The 15,166-nt window shown below is 39.0% G+C and overlaps 1 protein-coding gene across 1 annotated transcript in view; it reads right to left on the bottom strand.

Annotated features, from left to right (window-relative positions):
- LOC126416545 (N-acetyltransferase eco) overlaps positions 1-15,166 on the bottom strand; it is a 63,547-nt gene that overhangs the window by 11,295 nt on the left and 37,086 nt on the right. Inside the window, exons 3-5 of the mRNA XM_050084289.1 lie at positions 11,896-12,465; positions 11,494-11,701; positions 11,215-11,388 (exon numbers count right to left, since the gene is read on the bottom strand). Of these exons, the coding sequence (XP_049940246.1) occupies positions 11,215-11,388; positions 11,494-11,701; positions 11,896-12,465 (952 nt within the window). The remainder of the gene's footprint in view (positions 1-11,214; positions 11,389-11,493; positions 11,702-11,895; positions 12,466-15,166) is intronic.

Below are 15,166 nucleotides of genomic sequence, written 5' to 3'. Positions count from 1 at the left end.
CAGTCTTGAGGAGGAAGAGATTTAGGGGTGTCAACTCGGTGGCTGCCAAGGGAGAGTAGGCGTAGAGTCGCTACTACAGGGCACAGAACCAAGAGGATCCTGCTCCACGGGGTCCACAGAAGCATCGGTGTGCTTTTGCAGTCGGTCTGTGGAGTCAAACGCTGAAAAACGGTTGGTGGTGCGCACCGGCGAGACAGAGGCCGGTCGGGCTGAGTGACCATGTGGAGACACTGTCTAGCAGGATCTTCAAGTTAGTGAAGGAGAAGACCGTTGGTCTAGCAGAGTTCTTCAAGCCCTTCTGGTTGGAAGATGACTTGGGTATTGTTTGGCTGGAGGAAGTCTTTTCGGAAGTACTGCTTCTTTCCTGCCTGCCAGTTGTGTAGTGGGTAGCTTCGCCCCTTTAGGCGAGAGTTTGACGGTTTGTTACACAGTGGGATGGGGGACGGCAATGCTATCGTGACACTGGACGACTTCACAACCTCCAAAATTGAGGTTGCATGTCTGCATGTCCATGTCCTTCATGGAGCGAGGGGTATCGAGAACAGAGCTGTAGGTGCCAGACAAGGGTTTCCGACTAGCCAGTAACTTGCGAGCTACTGGGTAAGGCACTTTTTCCTTTACCCAAATCTCTAACAGCCACTCATCTACATACAACGGGGCAATCCCGTGAGGAGACGGCATGGCCGCCACTGCAGTTGACACAGTGGGCAGAAGGAGGCAGACATTCGACCTCGGGTGCATCCCTGCCACAGGTTACACATTTTGCTGGGTGTCGACAAGATGTTCTAGTGTGGCTGAAACGATGACAATGGTAGCAGAGCATTGGATTCTGAATGTATGGCCAGACTGTGATGATAGCCTGCTTTAATCTTGGACAGCAGCACCACACTATCGAAGGTGAGGAAAAAGAGTGCGGGTGAGCACCAAGGAGGAATCGATCTTTTTCATTACATGATAGACAACAATGACACCCTAATCAGAGAGGTAAGACTGTATTTCAGCCTTTGTTAGACCGTCAAGCAGCTTGGTGTAAATTACAACACTGGAAGAATTCAAAGTTCTATGTGCCTCGACACGAACAGGGTAGCTGTGGAGAAGCGAGGCAGCAAGTAGCAGTTGTGCTTGAGAATCAGAAGCTGTCTCCAAAAGCAAGGTGCCATTCCGTAAAAGAGCAAGATTTCACAGGGCCAGCAATGGGCTCCACACCTTTCTGAATGATAAACAGATTGACTGTGGCAAAGGACGGACTGTCTTCAGTACATGACACTACAAGGAACCGCGGTGCAGCGGGAAGGGTCTTCGAATCAGTAGCCTTATTACTTTTAAGTTTCGTCGACGTCGATGGGGAGGATGATTTATATATCATGAGGAAATCCTCCATGATGCCAACGTTTCCAATGGCGGGCTCCTTCCAAGTGGGGAGCCCCCTTCACAAGGAAGCGCACCCAGCTTAGGTGATTGTTCACGCCTCAGGTCGTTCAGGCCTCAGGTCACACCTCCCGAACACCTGACAGAGGGACCAATTGACAATTTGGGAAGGTTACAGTTCAGGCAATCACCCCTCCCTGGGCCTGGCCTGTACCATGGGGTACATGCGAACCCTATCTGTCGACCCAGGCTGGGAATTACACGTTACCCAGTCACCTTTTACACGCCAGACACATGGGCCGGCCTTCAGGAGCGCACAGGAAGGGAGAAGAAAAAAGAGGATCCTCAAACGCCAAAGCGGAGGAATGAGAAGAGAAGGGAAACAAAGAAAGGAAAAGAGAGGCAAAAAGAAAGTTAAGACTGTTCACAAGTCAGTGACGGAATGCAGAACATTCCCAAGAATACCCCAGACATGTTCCCCAAGGGAGGTGAAAAAGAATAGCAAGAGAATAGATAGACAGCACGGAAGGGAAAAAGTGCTGGGCCCCGTGGTAGCCAGGCACGAACCCGCCAAAGAGTGGCAAGCCCTCTGGTGGGTCAAAAGGCAGTGTGATATAGTAAAATGTGAGATAAATAATCATAAAAACAAAAATTCTGGAACAACATTCTTCAAATGAGAAATTGAACCATGAGAACCTAAAATGTGAGAATTTCAGCTTCAAGAATCAGACCCCTAGACATGAACTGCAGCCAACCGTGCGAGAAAAGATAAGTAAAAAATTTATTGTAAATCTTACTCCTCTCGCAACAACAACGAAGGGACGGGTAGATTACAAGTGTGAACATTGTCCGGGAATAAATGACTAATAATGAAGATTTGTCTGTTGCAGAAAAGAAAGCACTTTATTTTCATTTACAATTTATGTATAAATAAATTTTCAGTCACATGAAGTAAAAAAAAAAAAAACATGGGTTGCCCCACAAAGCAAATCATACCAACAGTGATGATGTACTACCAATAATGACGGATTGAATCAAATGAAAGTGAAGAGGACTTTACAACTACAACCAGCGACATCAAAAAGGAAAGATAAGTACAAACTATTTGTAAAGTTAATTTGTTTGTGGACTTGTGTGCTTGTTAACACAATGAATAGGGATGAGGGTAGGATTGAGGTAGAAATGAAAGCTGTAGGATCCAGCTAGGACATGGCCGAGCCGAGTGAAATCCTGGTCAGTAAAGGAACAGTATAAACTGACAAAACTAGAAGAAATGAAGACAGATAACAACCGCAAATTGAACAGAGTAGAAGATCAGATGGATGAACTTAGTAATCAAGTTTCTGAGCTAAAAAATGGGTTGTCAGAGGGGTTAAAAAGTGTGAATGAAAAAGTTGATGTTTTAGAAAATAAAGTTATCATTTTGGAAAATGAGTTTGTAGCTGAGTCAGCAAAACAATCAAAGAATGTTGATTACGTTAGAGTTGAACAGAGGACCGTAGTGGAAAAAATGCAACAAAATATTGCAGTTTAAGCCAAAAAATTTTAAATGCACAAAACAATATACAAACTAATGTAACTGTTTCAGATCAAAAACTTTCAGCAGCTCAGGAAATTTATCTGAACCAAAGTCTGTGTGCAAACAATGGTATTGCGCGGTCCAACAATCCCATCAAAAGTTTTCCACCAGACAATTTACATCCACTGATTATCTGCACCACTGCAGAGATAGTTTTGTGTCAGGTATGAAGAACACTCAAGAAATTAAATTTGTTACAAGATGTCTTTAAGGTGAAGCTCTGTCACGTGTAAATTTAAATTTAGTTCAGTGGTAAAAATATCAAACTTTCGATAAAAGTTTTCTAAATAAATTTTGGTTGGAAGCTCGAAAGGGGAGAATCAAAAGCAAATTTTTGAATGCTCTTAATTATAGGAATAGGGATGGCACTTTGAAAGTTTTTTGTAAGAAGCAACTTAAAAAATTAGCACATCTTGACAAACCATTTGACGAAATGACCTTGATTGATGCACTTAAAAGGAGATTACCAAAAGGACTGCAGTGGGACTCAGTACATGGACCTGATTACTGTCTTGAACAATTTTTCAATGTCTTGACAGGCTGGATAGGGCAATAGAAAGAAATATGTACGATAATAATCGGAATGCTAGAAATCACAATAGGAGTAATTATAGAAAGAGATATAATGGTTACGTCTATCAGGATCAAGGTGTAGACAGACAGACTCTGAACATCAGCAGGATAGGAATATCTGGGATAACCATGGCTTTTTAATAGAAGAAACAACCATAGAAGTAACTACTCAGAAAACGGCATTCACCTGAAGGAAGGTTCACAGTTTTGGGGTGAGGAAACACAACAAGCACAGCACCCCAAAGTAACACTTGCAATTAGACAATAATAATAGTGTTAATGATATGGCACATGTATCTGAAACTGAACAGAAGGAATATCAGATTTCTCATTTATATTTTGATCAAAAGTTTTGGGATACTATGTCTAATTATGGTGATGTATGTGCTAATCACAAACCAGAATCTGAGAGTAGGGGGAATTTTGATGTAGTATGAACTAATGATTTCTTCTCTTAGTTGGGAAACTGTGTTGATATATGCAAATCAGATGATGACAGTATTGGATCTGAAGTAGGTGCTATTTCTGATGTAGATGTGAATAAGAGCTGCGAAATAACAGATTGGTAAGTCTGAGACTGGTGGCTTATTGCAAATGAATGTAGGTGAATAACTGACTCTGATGGGATGAGACTTGTATTGTTAATGATGTTGTAAATAAAGTAGTTTTGGAGGAATATTATGATGATGACTATCAGGTATTTGTAGAGTTTAAGGATAATGAAGTTTCAGAGTTATTTGTGAATTATGTTGACAACACAGGTAAGGTAAGTGATGTTAAGTGAGAGTGATGGAAAACCAGTCCAGTCAAAGCTGTTTTTCATTAATGTCATGCAGAAAAATGATCCAAACAGTAAAAAGTGAGGTATCTGTGAGCCTGGAGAATAAAGCTGAAGACTTGCTGAAGTTTGTTTGGAACCAGATTGATGATAACATAGATAAAGGTGCATTCTGGAAAAGTTAGTTGTGGTTAGTCAGAATTTGTATCCCAAATGGTGGAATGAAGTGAAAGAGAATCTACGAAGGAAGTGCAATTTTGACAGTAATGTATTTTGTGTTCATTCTGTAACAGGTGATGTTAGTTGTGCCCCAGAATCTATTCATTGTGTTCATTCTTTACCTGACAACATGAGTAACCAAAGTAATGCTACGATGCCTGTAAAGTTGATAAAACCCTGTGAAGACAGTGTGGATGTAGCATTTGATGAAATTGAAAGCAATCTTTTGCATGAAGTGTCTGACAGCAGAGAAGATTATCCAGATTTTGGGTGTCCTTACATTAAAGTTAAGATTGATCAGTGGGAAGGTAACTGTGATTGATACAGGTAGCCCAATTTGTGGTACATCTGAGCAATTTATATACAAGATCAAGTGTAGTTAGAATTTTGTGGAAATGCCCACTGTAGGTGCAAAGATAAGAAGAACTACTGGTAAGCAAAGCAAACTGGTAAAATCTCATGTACTGTTAACTTTAACTCTGCTTCCACCATTTGCCGATAGGTGGTGATAACGGTAAGTAGCGGTCAAAAGAAACAGATTGCAGACGTCAAGCATTTAGCTTGGACTTCTGTCAACATAACCTCATTCAAGCATTAGTTGGTTTGTGTCTGCATCATAAAGTTGTTCTTGATTGAAAATGCCAGTTTACAAGCCCAATTCTCCTCATTTGCGGGAGGTGTTACCGTTTTGTTTCAATATGAAGAAAACAGCGGCTGAGTCTCATCGAATGCTCTCAAATACGTATGGTAAGGACGCTATCAGTGAAAGAACTTGTCGTGAGTGGTTTCAACGCTTCAAGAACGGTGATTTTAACGTCGTAGACCAGCATAGTGGTGGAAGAGAGGATGTTTGCGAAAATGCATAATTGGAGACACTGCTGAGTGAAGACTTGCGTCAAACTCTAGAATTGGCACGATTAGTGGGAGTGACACAGCAAGCTATTTCAGAGCGTCTTAAGGCTATGCGCATGATTCAGAAAGAAGGAACTTGCGTCCCATGTGAGCAGAAACCAAGAGACGTTGAAAGGCGTTTGTGTGTGTGTGTGTGTGTGTGTGTGTGTGTGTGTGCGTGCGTGTGTGAACAGTTGCTTCAGAGGCAAAAATGGAAGGGATTTCTGCATCACATTGTGATTGGGGATGAAAAATGGGTTCATTACGATAACACTAAATGCAAAAAATCATGGGGATAGCCCAGCCGTGCTTCCACGTCAATGGCCACACTGAATATTCACGGCTACAAGATCATGGAACCAGCTCAGCGTCGTGTGCTATGAGGTGTTAAAACCAAGTGAAACAATCACAGGTGCTCGTTATCGAATGCAATTAATGCGTTTGATCAGAGCATTAAAAGACAAACGGCCGCAATACAGCGAGTGGCACAATCAAGTGATTTTGCAGCATGACAACGCTTGACCCCACGATGCAAAATAGGTGAAAACGTACTTGGAAATGTTGAAATGGGAAGTCCTACCCCACCCGGCGTATTCTCCAGACATTGCTCCCTCTGACTATCACCTGTTTAGATCAATGGCACATGGTCTGGCTAACCAACACTTCCGATCTCATGAAGAAGTCACAAATTGGATCAATTCAAAAGATGAACAATTTTTTCGACACGGGGTTCGTACACTGCCCGAAAGATGGGAGAAAGTAGTGGCCAGTGATGGAAAATACTTTGAATGATACATGTGTAACCAATTTGTTTCATTAAAGCCTCAACTGTTGGGGAAAAAACGCTGGAAGCAAAGTTGTACACCTTGTAGAAGAAAAGACCTTTGAACATGGATGCATAGTGACCCCTAATTTGAAAGAAAATACACACTATATTTGCAGGTTCATACAACTATATCATTCTGTGTTGTTTGTCAGGAATGTAGTATGTAAGATCACGTGATTTCTAAAGTTCTGTTTTATCTATTGACTGAGTTTAAATCTATGCTACACTATATTAGCAGGTTCACACAACTATATAATTCTGTTTTGTAATAGATTTGTGCTTTAGAATATGATACAAATACACCATGCCATTAAATATCTAATAATAAATTTTCTTATTTTAGGGTACTATTAGTGTTAAATATTACTATTATTCCTATGAACTCTGCAAAGGATACCCAAAAGAGTTCATGACAAATTTAATTAAAGTGATGGGTGTTGTGGTAAACTGAGTGAAGACATTTTATTCATATGTACTGTAAATATTAGGAATAGTATCTTAAAGTTTCATATGTGAACACTTTTTAATCCATTCTGACGTAAGCCTGGATACTTAATTTTTTTAATATATGTAGGCAAAACACATGCCGTGTGATGTGAGGGAGGTACTGAACAGCATTCTTAGTACACAAAACAATGTTTCAGGATTTGAAGTGAAAGCCAGACAGGAAGTTATCTATCCATTGAAGCATGTAATGAGAAATCTAGGGAGGAAACTGAAGATATGGGTGGATCCACTCCTACACTCCGGTATGGCGACATCCTTGCTGGTCCAGTCGACTTGCAAGAGATCATAGGTGCTGGGTAATGTACTCAAACGTTGGTCTACTACTTCAGTGTTGTGACTGAAATTTGTAAATTGTTAGTCACGAAATTTAGCTTTAAATATAACATTGTGTATAAAATTATATGAAATTTTTGAAAAACAGCTGAGATAATATTGACCCATCCAAAATTTGAAAAATATTACTGGTATTGACTACTACTATTGAGGAGAAGTAATGCTCGAGGAGGATGTCCCTTTCCCCTCATATAATATGGAAACAATGTGTTCGCAGTATTTTGAGACCTACTATAAGGTTTGCCAAACGATGTTCAAAGTAATACCAAAAGATAGAATACATTGTATAGAAGTATCTGATGCATAATGTACTACATAAAATGTAAGAAAAATAACTTGTACCCAAGTTATAATCTATAAGTGTATGAGGATATGGCATTTTCAGATCGTGGAACGCTCTGTCACAAGACAAATTATCCAAAGTCAAAACTACAACATTACAATGCTTAACTATAGAAATAAGTGCAGAGGCAATGCAAATTACAAATTTACATCTATAAAGTCGCATCCTCAAAAATCATCAAGAGAGATGGGTATGATGAGTGAGCCAACTCGAAAAACTCATGATGATGGGTGCAAAACAGAAGAACATAATCATGGGTAGGAGTACAGCACAAAATCAATCTGTCACAAAAACCAGAGTATTTAAGGATATGTTAACTCATGAAAGGAGAAAATAATGGAAAAATATTAAGGCCTATGCTTAAGATTTGAGGACCGAACCATGAATCAGAACCACAGTTGCCACACACCAGACCAACAAAATCAATAAAGTTCATAATTGTATATCAATAAGTTAAATTGTATGTTAAGAATAAAGGAAGCATCTAGCTTCAATCAATAATTTCACCCATTCCTTGAGTGCATGTGCACACACAGTCGCGATGACCAGGGGTACCCGAAACAGAGAGTTAAGTATGAGTTCCCAAAACTCAAGTTCCAATCAGATACAGTAATGCAGTACACAGTATAAATCCAGGTAATCGGTCATAAATAGCTTTGAATGATGACATAATTCAGTAGCTTGAGGACCAAAATCAGTGTGTGAAATCAGAACTGTATACATCTTTTTAAGTCTATACTCGTAAATGTCTTCCATACTACTTGCTAATTGTTCATACTAACACGCATACATAGAATCCTAGAAGATTCATTGAAATGTATGACTACTAACCTAATAGTGCTTAATTTTATCAGATTCTGATGATTATGTACAACATGGTTTGTAGAATGTACTCTTGAACTTTTTAAGTTTTCACATAACAAATCATCAGTCATAGAACATCAACCTTTCACAGCATTATTTAAAATTAAAAAAAGCATACCCAGCTCTACCCAAACACACTGCAATAGTGTGAAAGACAGCTATTTGAAACATCCATTGTATCTGCTGAACAGTTCAAGATATCAAAACAAGCTTTTGATACTAATGGCACTCAAAGAGGAGAGTATTTTGCCATATAGCTAACATGCAGAACTTTCCTATCTCCCGCAACATGCGACTAACTACAGACTTTTTCAATGGGACAATGTATTTTTTAAGGCTGATCGATAGCTGGAGAAATGAGCATCACTGTGACTTAAGCACTTATTTTTATACCAAGGGTGTACTTATTCACAGGCTACTCAATTCCTCACTTAATAAAACACTGTTTCACAATTCTGTTGCAACTGCAATGCACTGGCATCTTTGCAAGGTGCTTGTGTGAACTCCGCTGTGTTATGGAAAGAAGCAAATTTTAAGCCAGCAATAGGAAAAATGTAGGTTTTAGCCGAAATTCATCTCCTGATGACATTTCACTGAAGGAAAAAAGGTAAAAAGTCTGAGACAGTTAAATCACTCCTTTTGTTGCAGTTGCAGCGGGATCATATGATCCAGTGAGTTTTTAATAATGAACAGTTGGTACTGAGACTTACCAAAGAGCCTTCTTTCTACACCTAAGTGATCTGTGAAAAATGACACTTCTAAGTTCATCATCATTTGTTTCTATCCCCGTTCAAAGCAAATTCCCGAACTTTTTCACCTCGAACATATCTTCACATTTTAAAGATGTAATCTATTTTCATCTTGATGAGCAGTTGCAAGTGCCCCATAAAAGGAATTAACCATGTTTTTAAAGAACAGAACTGTTCTTTTTTTTTTTAGACAAAATATTTTATAGCTCTGAAGCTGTGACCACTGAGGTCTTGCAGAATCATCTGGACTACTCATCAAGGGGAAAATAAATTATAAGTATCTACGAGATATTTGAAAGGAATAAGTTAAGTAGTTCCCTTGTAAGATCGAAACAATGGTGAGCTATTTGATGTCAATTTTTGTGATTTCTCAGATCACTGAGTTGTGAAAAGAAAATTCTTTGGTAAAGTTCAATACCAGCTGTTCATTATTGAAAAAACAATGGGTTACAGGATTTCACCGCAACTGCAACAAAACAAGCAATTTAATTGCTCCAAAATTCTTACCAGTTTTCTTCTTCACAGAAGCATCAACAATGGCAAATAGTGGCTAACACTACATTTTCTTGCTGCAATTTTAAAATTTGCTCATTTTGCCAAAACAGAGCCGAGTTTACACAAACATGTTAGTGCAGTTGTACATGCGATAGAATCATGAAATCATAATCTATTAAGTGAGGAACTGAGAACCCATCAAGTTAATAGCTTATGAAAAGGCATATCCTTGATGTAAATACATAATTTCTTTACTTATGTTGGAAAACCACATTAATGCTCATTTCACCAGCTACAATGACCCTCAAAAAATTACGAGGGCTATTCGGAAAGTAAGTTGCAATTGGCAGCGAAATGGAAACACTGCAAAAATAAAAAATGTTTTATTTGCAATAGTTAGCTACACCTTACAGCTGCTTTTCTACATAGCCACTGCTCTGACTTAGCCATTTGTCATAGTGTTGTACCAACTTTATAATACCCTCGCCATAGTAGGGAGCCATCCTGAAACCCTGGCAAGAGCAGGCAGAACAAACAACGGAACACCATTGGAGTAATGGAGGCTTTTCGACCCTGGAAGAAATCCGTCCGAATCCAGTGCCAAGGAACTAAGTGGGAGAGGACAAGGAGAGGAGACTGAGGCGGAGTTCAACTGGCAAACCCACCAGAGAGCGAGCAGCGCGGTGGTTCGAGGTGAGGGTGGGGGTGGCATCCAAAAGGCACGAAAAGAACAGGAGTAGTGAACAGGGGAAGAGCAGACAGCTATGGCACAGGAACTGGGGCCACCCAAATGAAAGGAGAAGGATCCCAGCATCAACCAGAAGATTACCGACAGGGCTACTGCAAAAAGCACCAGTGGCTAAATGGATACCACGATGATGAAGCAGGTCTAAGAGGAGCAGCTCATACATAAACTCAGCAACCATAATCCAGACAAGACAAAACTAATGCCCAATACTTTCACATATTATTCCATCCAGGAATTTCCAATGCTGTTTGCTAAATTTTATGCATAGCAATCTATAATTACAAACTAATTGAATTTCACAGTGTGTTACATAAACGGAATCTATCACAATAACTATGACGATTCACAAAATTATAGGCACTTAACAACGAATCTGACATTTAAAATGCTATAACATGTTAAATAATCTTTTTTTCACCACGTAGTTTGTTAAAATCGTGTAAGAAGGATGCAGGAAACGCACGACATTTTACTTGCAGTGGCACTGCTGCACATTCTTGAGCATTCTGTGTGTGCGCACCCATAGGCACACAAAACTGCAATGGGCAGCAAAACAAGATGGCATACAGACTACTGGGCTCCTTTGTGTTTCCATACTACGCATGTGAGATGGTACGCATAACATTAATAGAAGAATATCACCCAAGGTGGGTGGGACGAAGAATTGAGTCCATATTTGGCTCACAGTTTTAAGCAGTCCTGAATGATTTAACACTGCACAAACTTACTCATGAGTCACAGTGTGATTCCTGTGCCAGGGCATTTTTTTTAAAGAAACAACTAACTGAATACTCATTGTTATCAAAATATTTTCACCTTTTGAAACAACTTGCGAATGAACTGTGATAGATTACATGTTCAGACATACGCTGTCATGTAATTTTTGAGAAAAATTATTACAGTTTCAGTATCATTCATAATTTAATAAAGCCAATGTTTACCTTGCTGTTTTCCAAATACTTGTGTGTACAGCTGACATCAAGGTAGCCAGTCTCACGATTAGCAACTTCCATAACAGCTTTCACTTTCTTTAACCACATTTTGTTGTCATCAGGGTACACAACAATTACTCTTCCTGTGCCATAAACGCATATTACCCTTTCATCTCTCCAGCCCTGTTACGGGAAAACATACAACAAGTACATGAAGAATTGAATAGCAACCTCTTGCAATCAAAATCCATCATTCACAATTATGAGTCAGGAATATTAAAAACTCACACAAAACTTAAGAGCAGATGCATTATTGTGATAGTTCTCATGGGCCATCTCATCTTCCCAGTCTCCAAGTTGGTAAACAATACCACATTCTTTGCATTGAGTTGCTCCAAATTTCTTCTGCCCGGCATCAATTTGGTACTGATCATTTCCAACCATCTGCCATTTTCTTTTCCTACTGGCATGATCCTTTTTCAAAGCTGGTGTCATACTGAAAAACAAGTGGGATCAACACTAAGTGTGGAATTGCACCACAAAGTCACAAGTATTAAGGTAGTTTCTACAATACAGAAATTGTGTCCCCTAGAGTTGAATTAGACACTTACTACACTGCAGTATCGTAAATGGAGAATTAAGAGACGGAATTAAACTTAACTGGAGTAACTAATGACACAGAGCACATACCTGCTATACTTCTGTGTGTGGTCCTGATAGAAAATTGGATACAATTTAACTTCTTTATCCACATTCTGAGTTGCAACAGAAGCACTAGTGCAATTGGCCTGCATTCCAACCTCCCCCTCATTACCACACACCTGTAGGCCTGTAATACTGCTGGGTGTTGTGCATGCAAAAGTACTGGAGGTAGTATCCAATTCTAAGTTTTCTATAACTTGTGGACTCAAAATGGCACCAGCATTTAAATTTTCTTGTTGCCTAGCAGATGGCTGTTGTTTTAAGGCACAAGAAGCAATATGGTTTTCAGTTACATCCAAACAGTCATCAGCAACAGTAATATTTTGAATATCTGTGCCACATGCCTCTTTGGGGCCATCTGTGTCAAGGCAGTCAAGGATAGCATTAACAGTATCACTGACTTTGTCTTGAAGCATATCTTGTGGTGTATCATCAACATCCATAGGCTCAAAAATGATATTCGGTCTTTTTTGTGCTGAAGGGTTGCCTTTCAAAACTGTGCTTTGTTTTTTTATTTCCTTCTTAGGAAGAAGAAATTTTCCATGCCTCACTTCCACCCTGGAAAAAGAAAATACAGACTGAACTCTAAACTTGCCACTACATGATGTGACAAAACAGAAATATCACAATACAGTGGAGTAAAGAAAACGAAATGAAACAAAAATATTAAGACTATCACCTATACATAGAGCGAACTTTACAGGTATAGCACAGGCCACCTAAGCAAGAACTAACAGCAGTAAAAGTCTGTTGTTGATTACTTCAAAATACTTTAACAGAAGACAAATTAGGGAGGAAACAAAAGACTGATGCAAATAGTCATAAAAGGTTGGAGACCCATAGTGGAGTCACTGTAAGAAGATAACGACAGTTGCAGTGGGCTGGACACAGCAGCTTCGTGCATCTACTACAGTCAACCACGTTACGCCATTTTCTAAATGTATCTACAGCAACACCTCAATGTTGTTGGAGCTCTGTATATGTCTACTGTTTTCACCTGCAGCCATCTGCACTTCGTAGCTGAAAGTTGGCAACCAGGCTGCCAACTGTCAGGCATCAACTTATCCCTACTTAACTGTAGTCCAGAACACAGTTTTAGATGGCAGGGCTGGTTAAGCAATTTTGAAATTCAGTATCTTGTTGACTATAAAGAAACTGTCACTGAAGTTAAAAACTTCTGGATTGTTAGGCCATGCCATATTTCTTTAAATAATTGATATCTTTATTCCTCTGCTGGTGTCTGCTGTAGACTGAGCTCAGTTTATAATGGGCACCAGAAGACCCCAGCAGGAGTCAAAATATCAATTATTTCAATAAATATGACATGGCCTAACAATAAAGACGATTTTAACTTCAATACAGCAATTGACCGTCCACAATGAATTCTATGTTGAGCTAGGATGTCAAATCCACTGTTATGCACTATGATGTTTGCACTGGTGACAACCAAAATGTTTAATATTTCTGGTGCAAGTTGGCAGAGCAGGTTTTCAGCACCTGTAGTACATACATCAAACCTGTTTCTCTGAAAAGTTTCAATGCAAATACTGAAAAAAATGAAATGATATGATCATATGGCTGCAGAGTTGCAAGTCTTCATTTGATGCCTCATTGGGCAACTTGCATGTCGATGATAACACAACACCCAGTCCCAAATGAAGAAAACGTCCAACCCAACTGGGAATTGAACCCGGGCCCACTGAATGGCAGTCAGATGCACTGACCACTCAGCTAAATGGGCAGGCAATGCAAATACTGATCAATTCTCTATCACTAAACCCCTCGGCAAAAGTTCTCATCTGACACAGACGGTACTTCACTCTTGCCTGATTTTGATAAAGAGCCAAAGGGTTCAATATCTCAATATCAATTAATTCCCAGTATTAATCACATTACACAGTAATGTATTTTCTGATGTGTGTGCTATCAATTGTTGGAATTCTCTTTTTCATAGCCTGAACTGAATAAGACACTACACGTATCGCCCTGTGTACTGTTCGTGTTGTAAAGCATTAGCACACAACCAGGTTATACAATATAGTGACAATGGAACACAAGTGATTTTGTTAAGAAAAAATACGACGGATCTTGCATAGTGATTAACTTTTTTCATTTATAGTAAATCGATGCGTACAAAGAATGTAGTAAATCACCCAATGTTTCGAATTTTACAGCTGTTCTTTAAAGACTATTACAAATTTAAGAAAAAATGATTTGATAAAGTATTCAACAAAAGAATTTACCTTCTCCAGTCGATAACAGTATTATGTAGTAAGCAAATGCACTGAACTATATGACCAGCTATGACTAACGAGTTTTCTATTTCCTTCCTCAGTGGTCTCCTTACCGTACAGGCATGAATGTTTATGGTTGCATATTGTAGCTGTTACCAGCAACTGGTTATAGCATAATACTGCTCATAATTTTAGAACATACTTCCAGAATAACAAAGATTCTGGATAGGTATCGCCTTCCATCTACTCATCCTGGAAAACTGCTTTTCATACACACTTCACTGGCAATTTCTTTCAACTGCGAAACACTTGGAATTGGTAAATGAACTGCAGCATGCAATTCCTAAATAGTCACAAAAACTTTTCTCATAACCAATGATACTGTCTATACTCCTACTGGGAATGATTCTGCTACTGCATGGTAGGACCTTCCAGTATAGACAGATCTGTGAAAAATATTGTTAGATTTATTACTCTAATGCGGCATAATCAAAAGCCATTTTAGTCTTGTCAGTACAACGACTTTCGCTTACAAGGAGATCTCACTGCAATTGGATTTTTGCACTTTTTTTTATATTTACTCTCCCAAATCAGTTCAGTGAAACTCTTAAAAGTCTGTAGAACAAGAAACTTCGAATTTTTCTGAATGTCTAATTCACAAAAACTAGGACGAGTTTTCTGACAGGCCGCGTCGCTCTGTTGTAGAAATCTGGCCTGCCATGTGGGTGTCCCAGGTTCAATTTGTAGCTCATGGAAATTTTTAAAGATGATGAATTCTAAGAGTATTTCTGTGAAGTGTGAAATACATAGGTGCCAAACACTGAATAGTATTTTTTTAGTTTCTTATGTTAAACAATCTATCAACAATGCTTTATAAAAGGTTGGTAATAATTAATTAATATTTACAATGAAAACTTGGGTTTGTGCACATGATACGTAATTAGCAATAAGACAAAATGCATTTTTCATAAAAAATTGTGTGTTAACCAGCATATATTCGATGAATTATATCTCATGATTCATCG

The sequence above is a fragment of the Schistocerca serialis genome, chromosome 8, assembly GCF_023864345.2.
Source record: "Schistocerca serialis cubense isolate TAMUIC-IGC-003099 chromosome 8, iqSchSeri2.2, whole genome shotgun sequence".
NCBI classification, from domain to species: domain Eukaryota; kingdom Metazoa; phylum Arthropoda; class Insecta; order Orthoptera; family Acrididae; genus Schistocerca; species Schistocerca serialis.
The sequence above is the reverse complement of the archived record's forward strand: the minus strand, read 5'-3'. Positions and strand labels throughout refer to the sequence as shown.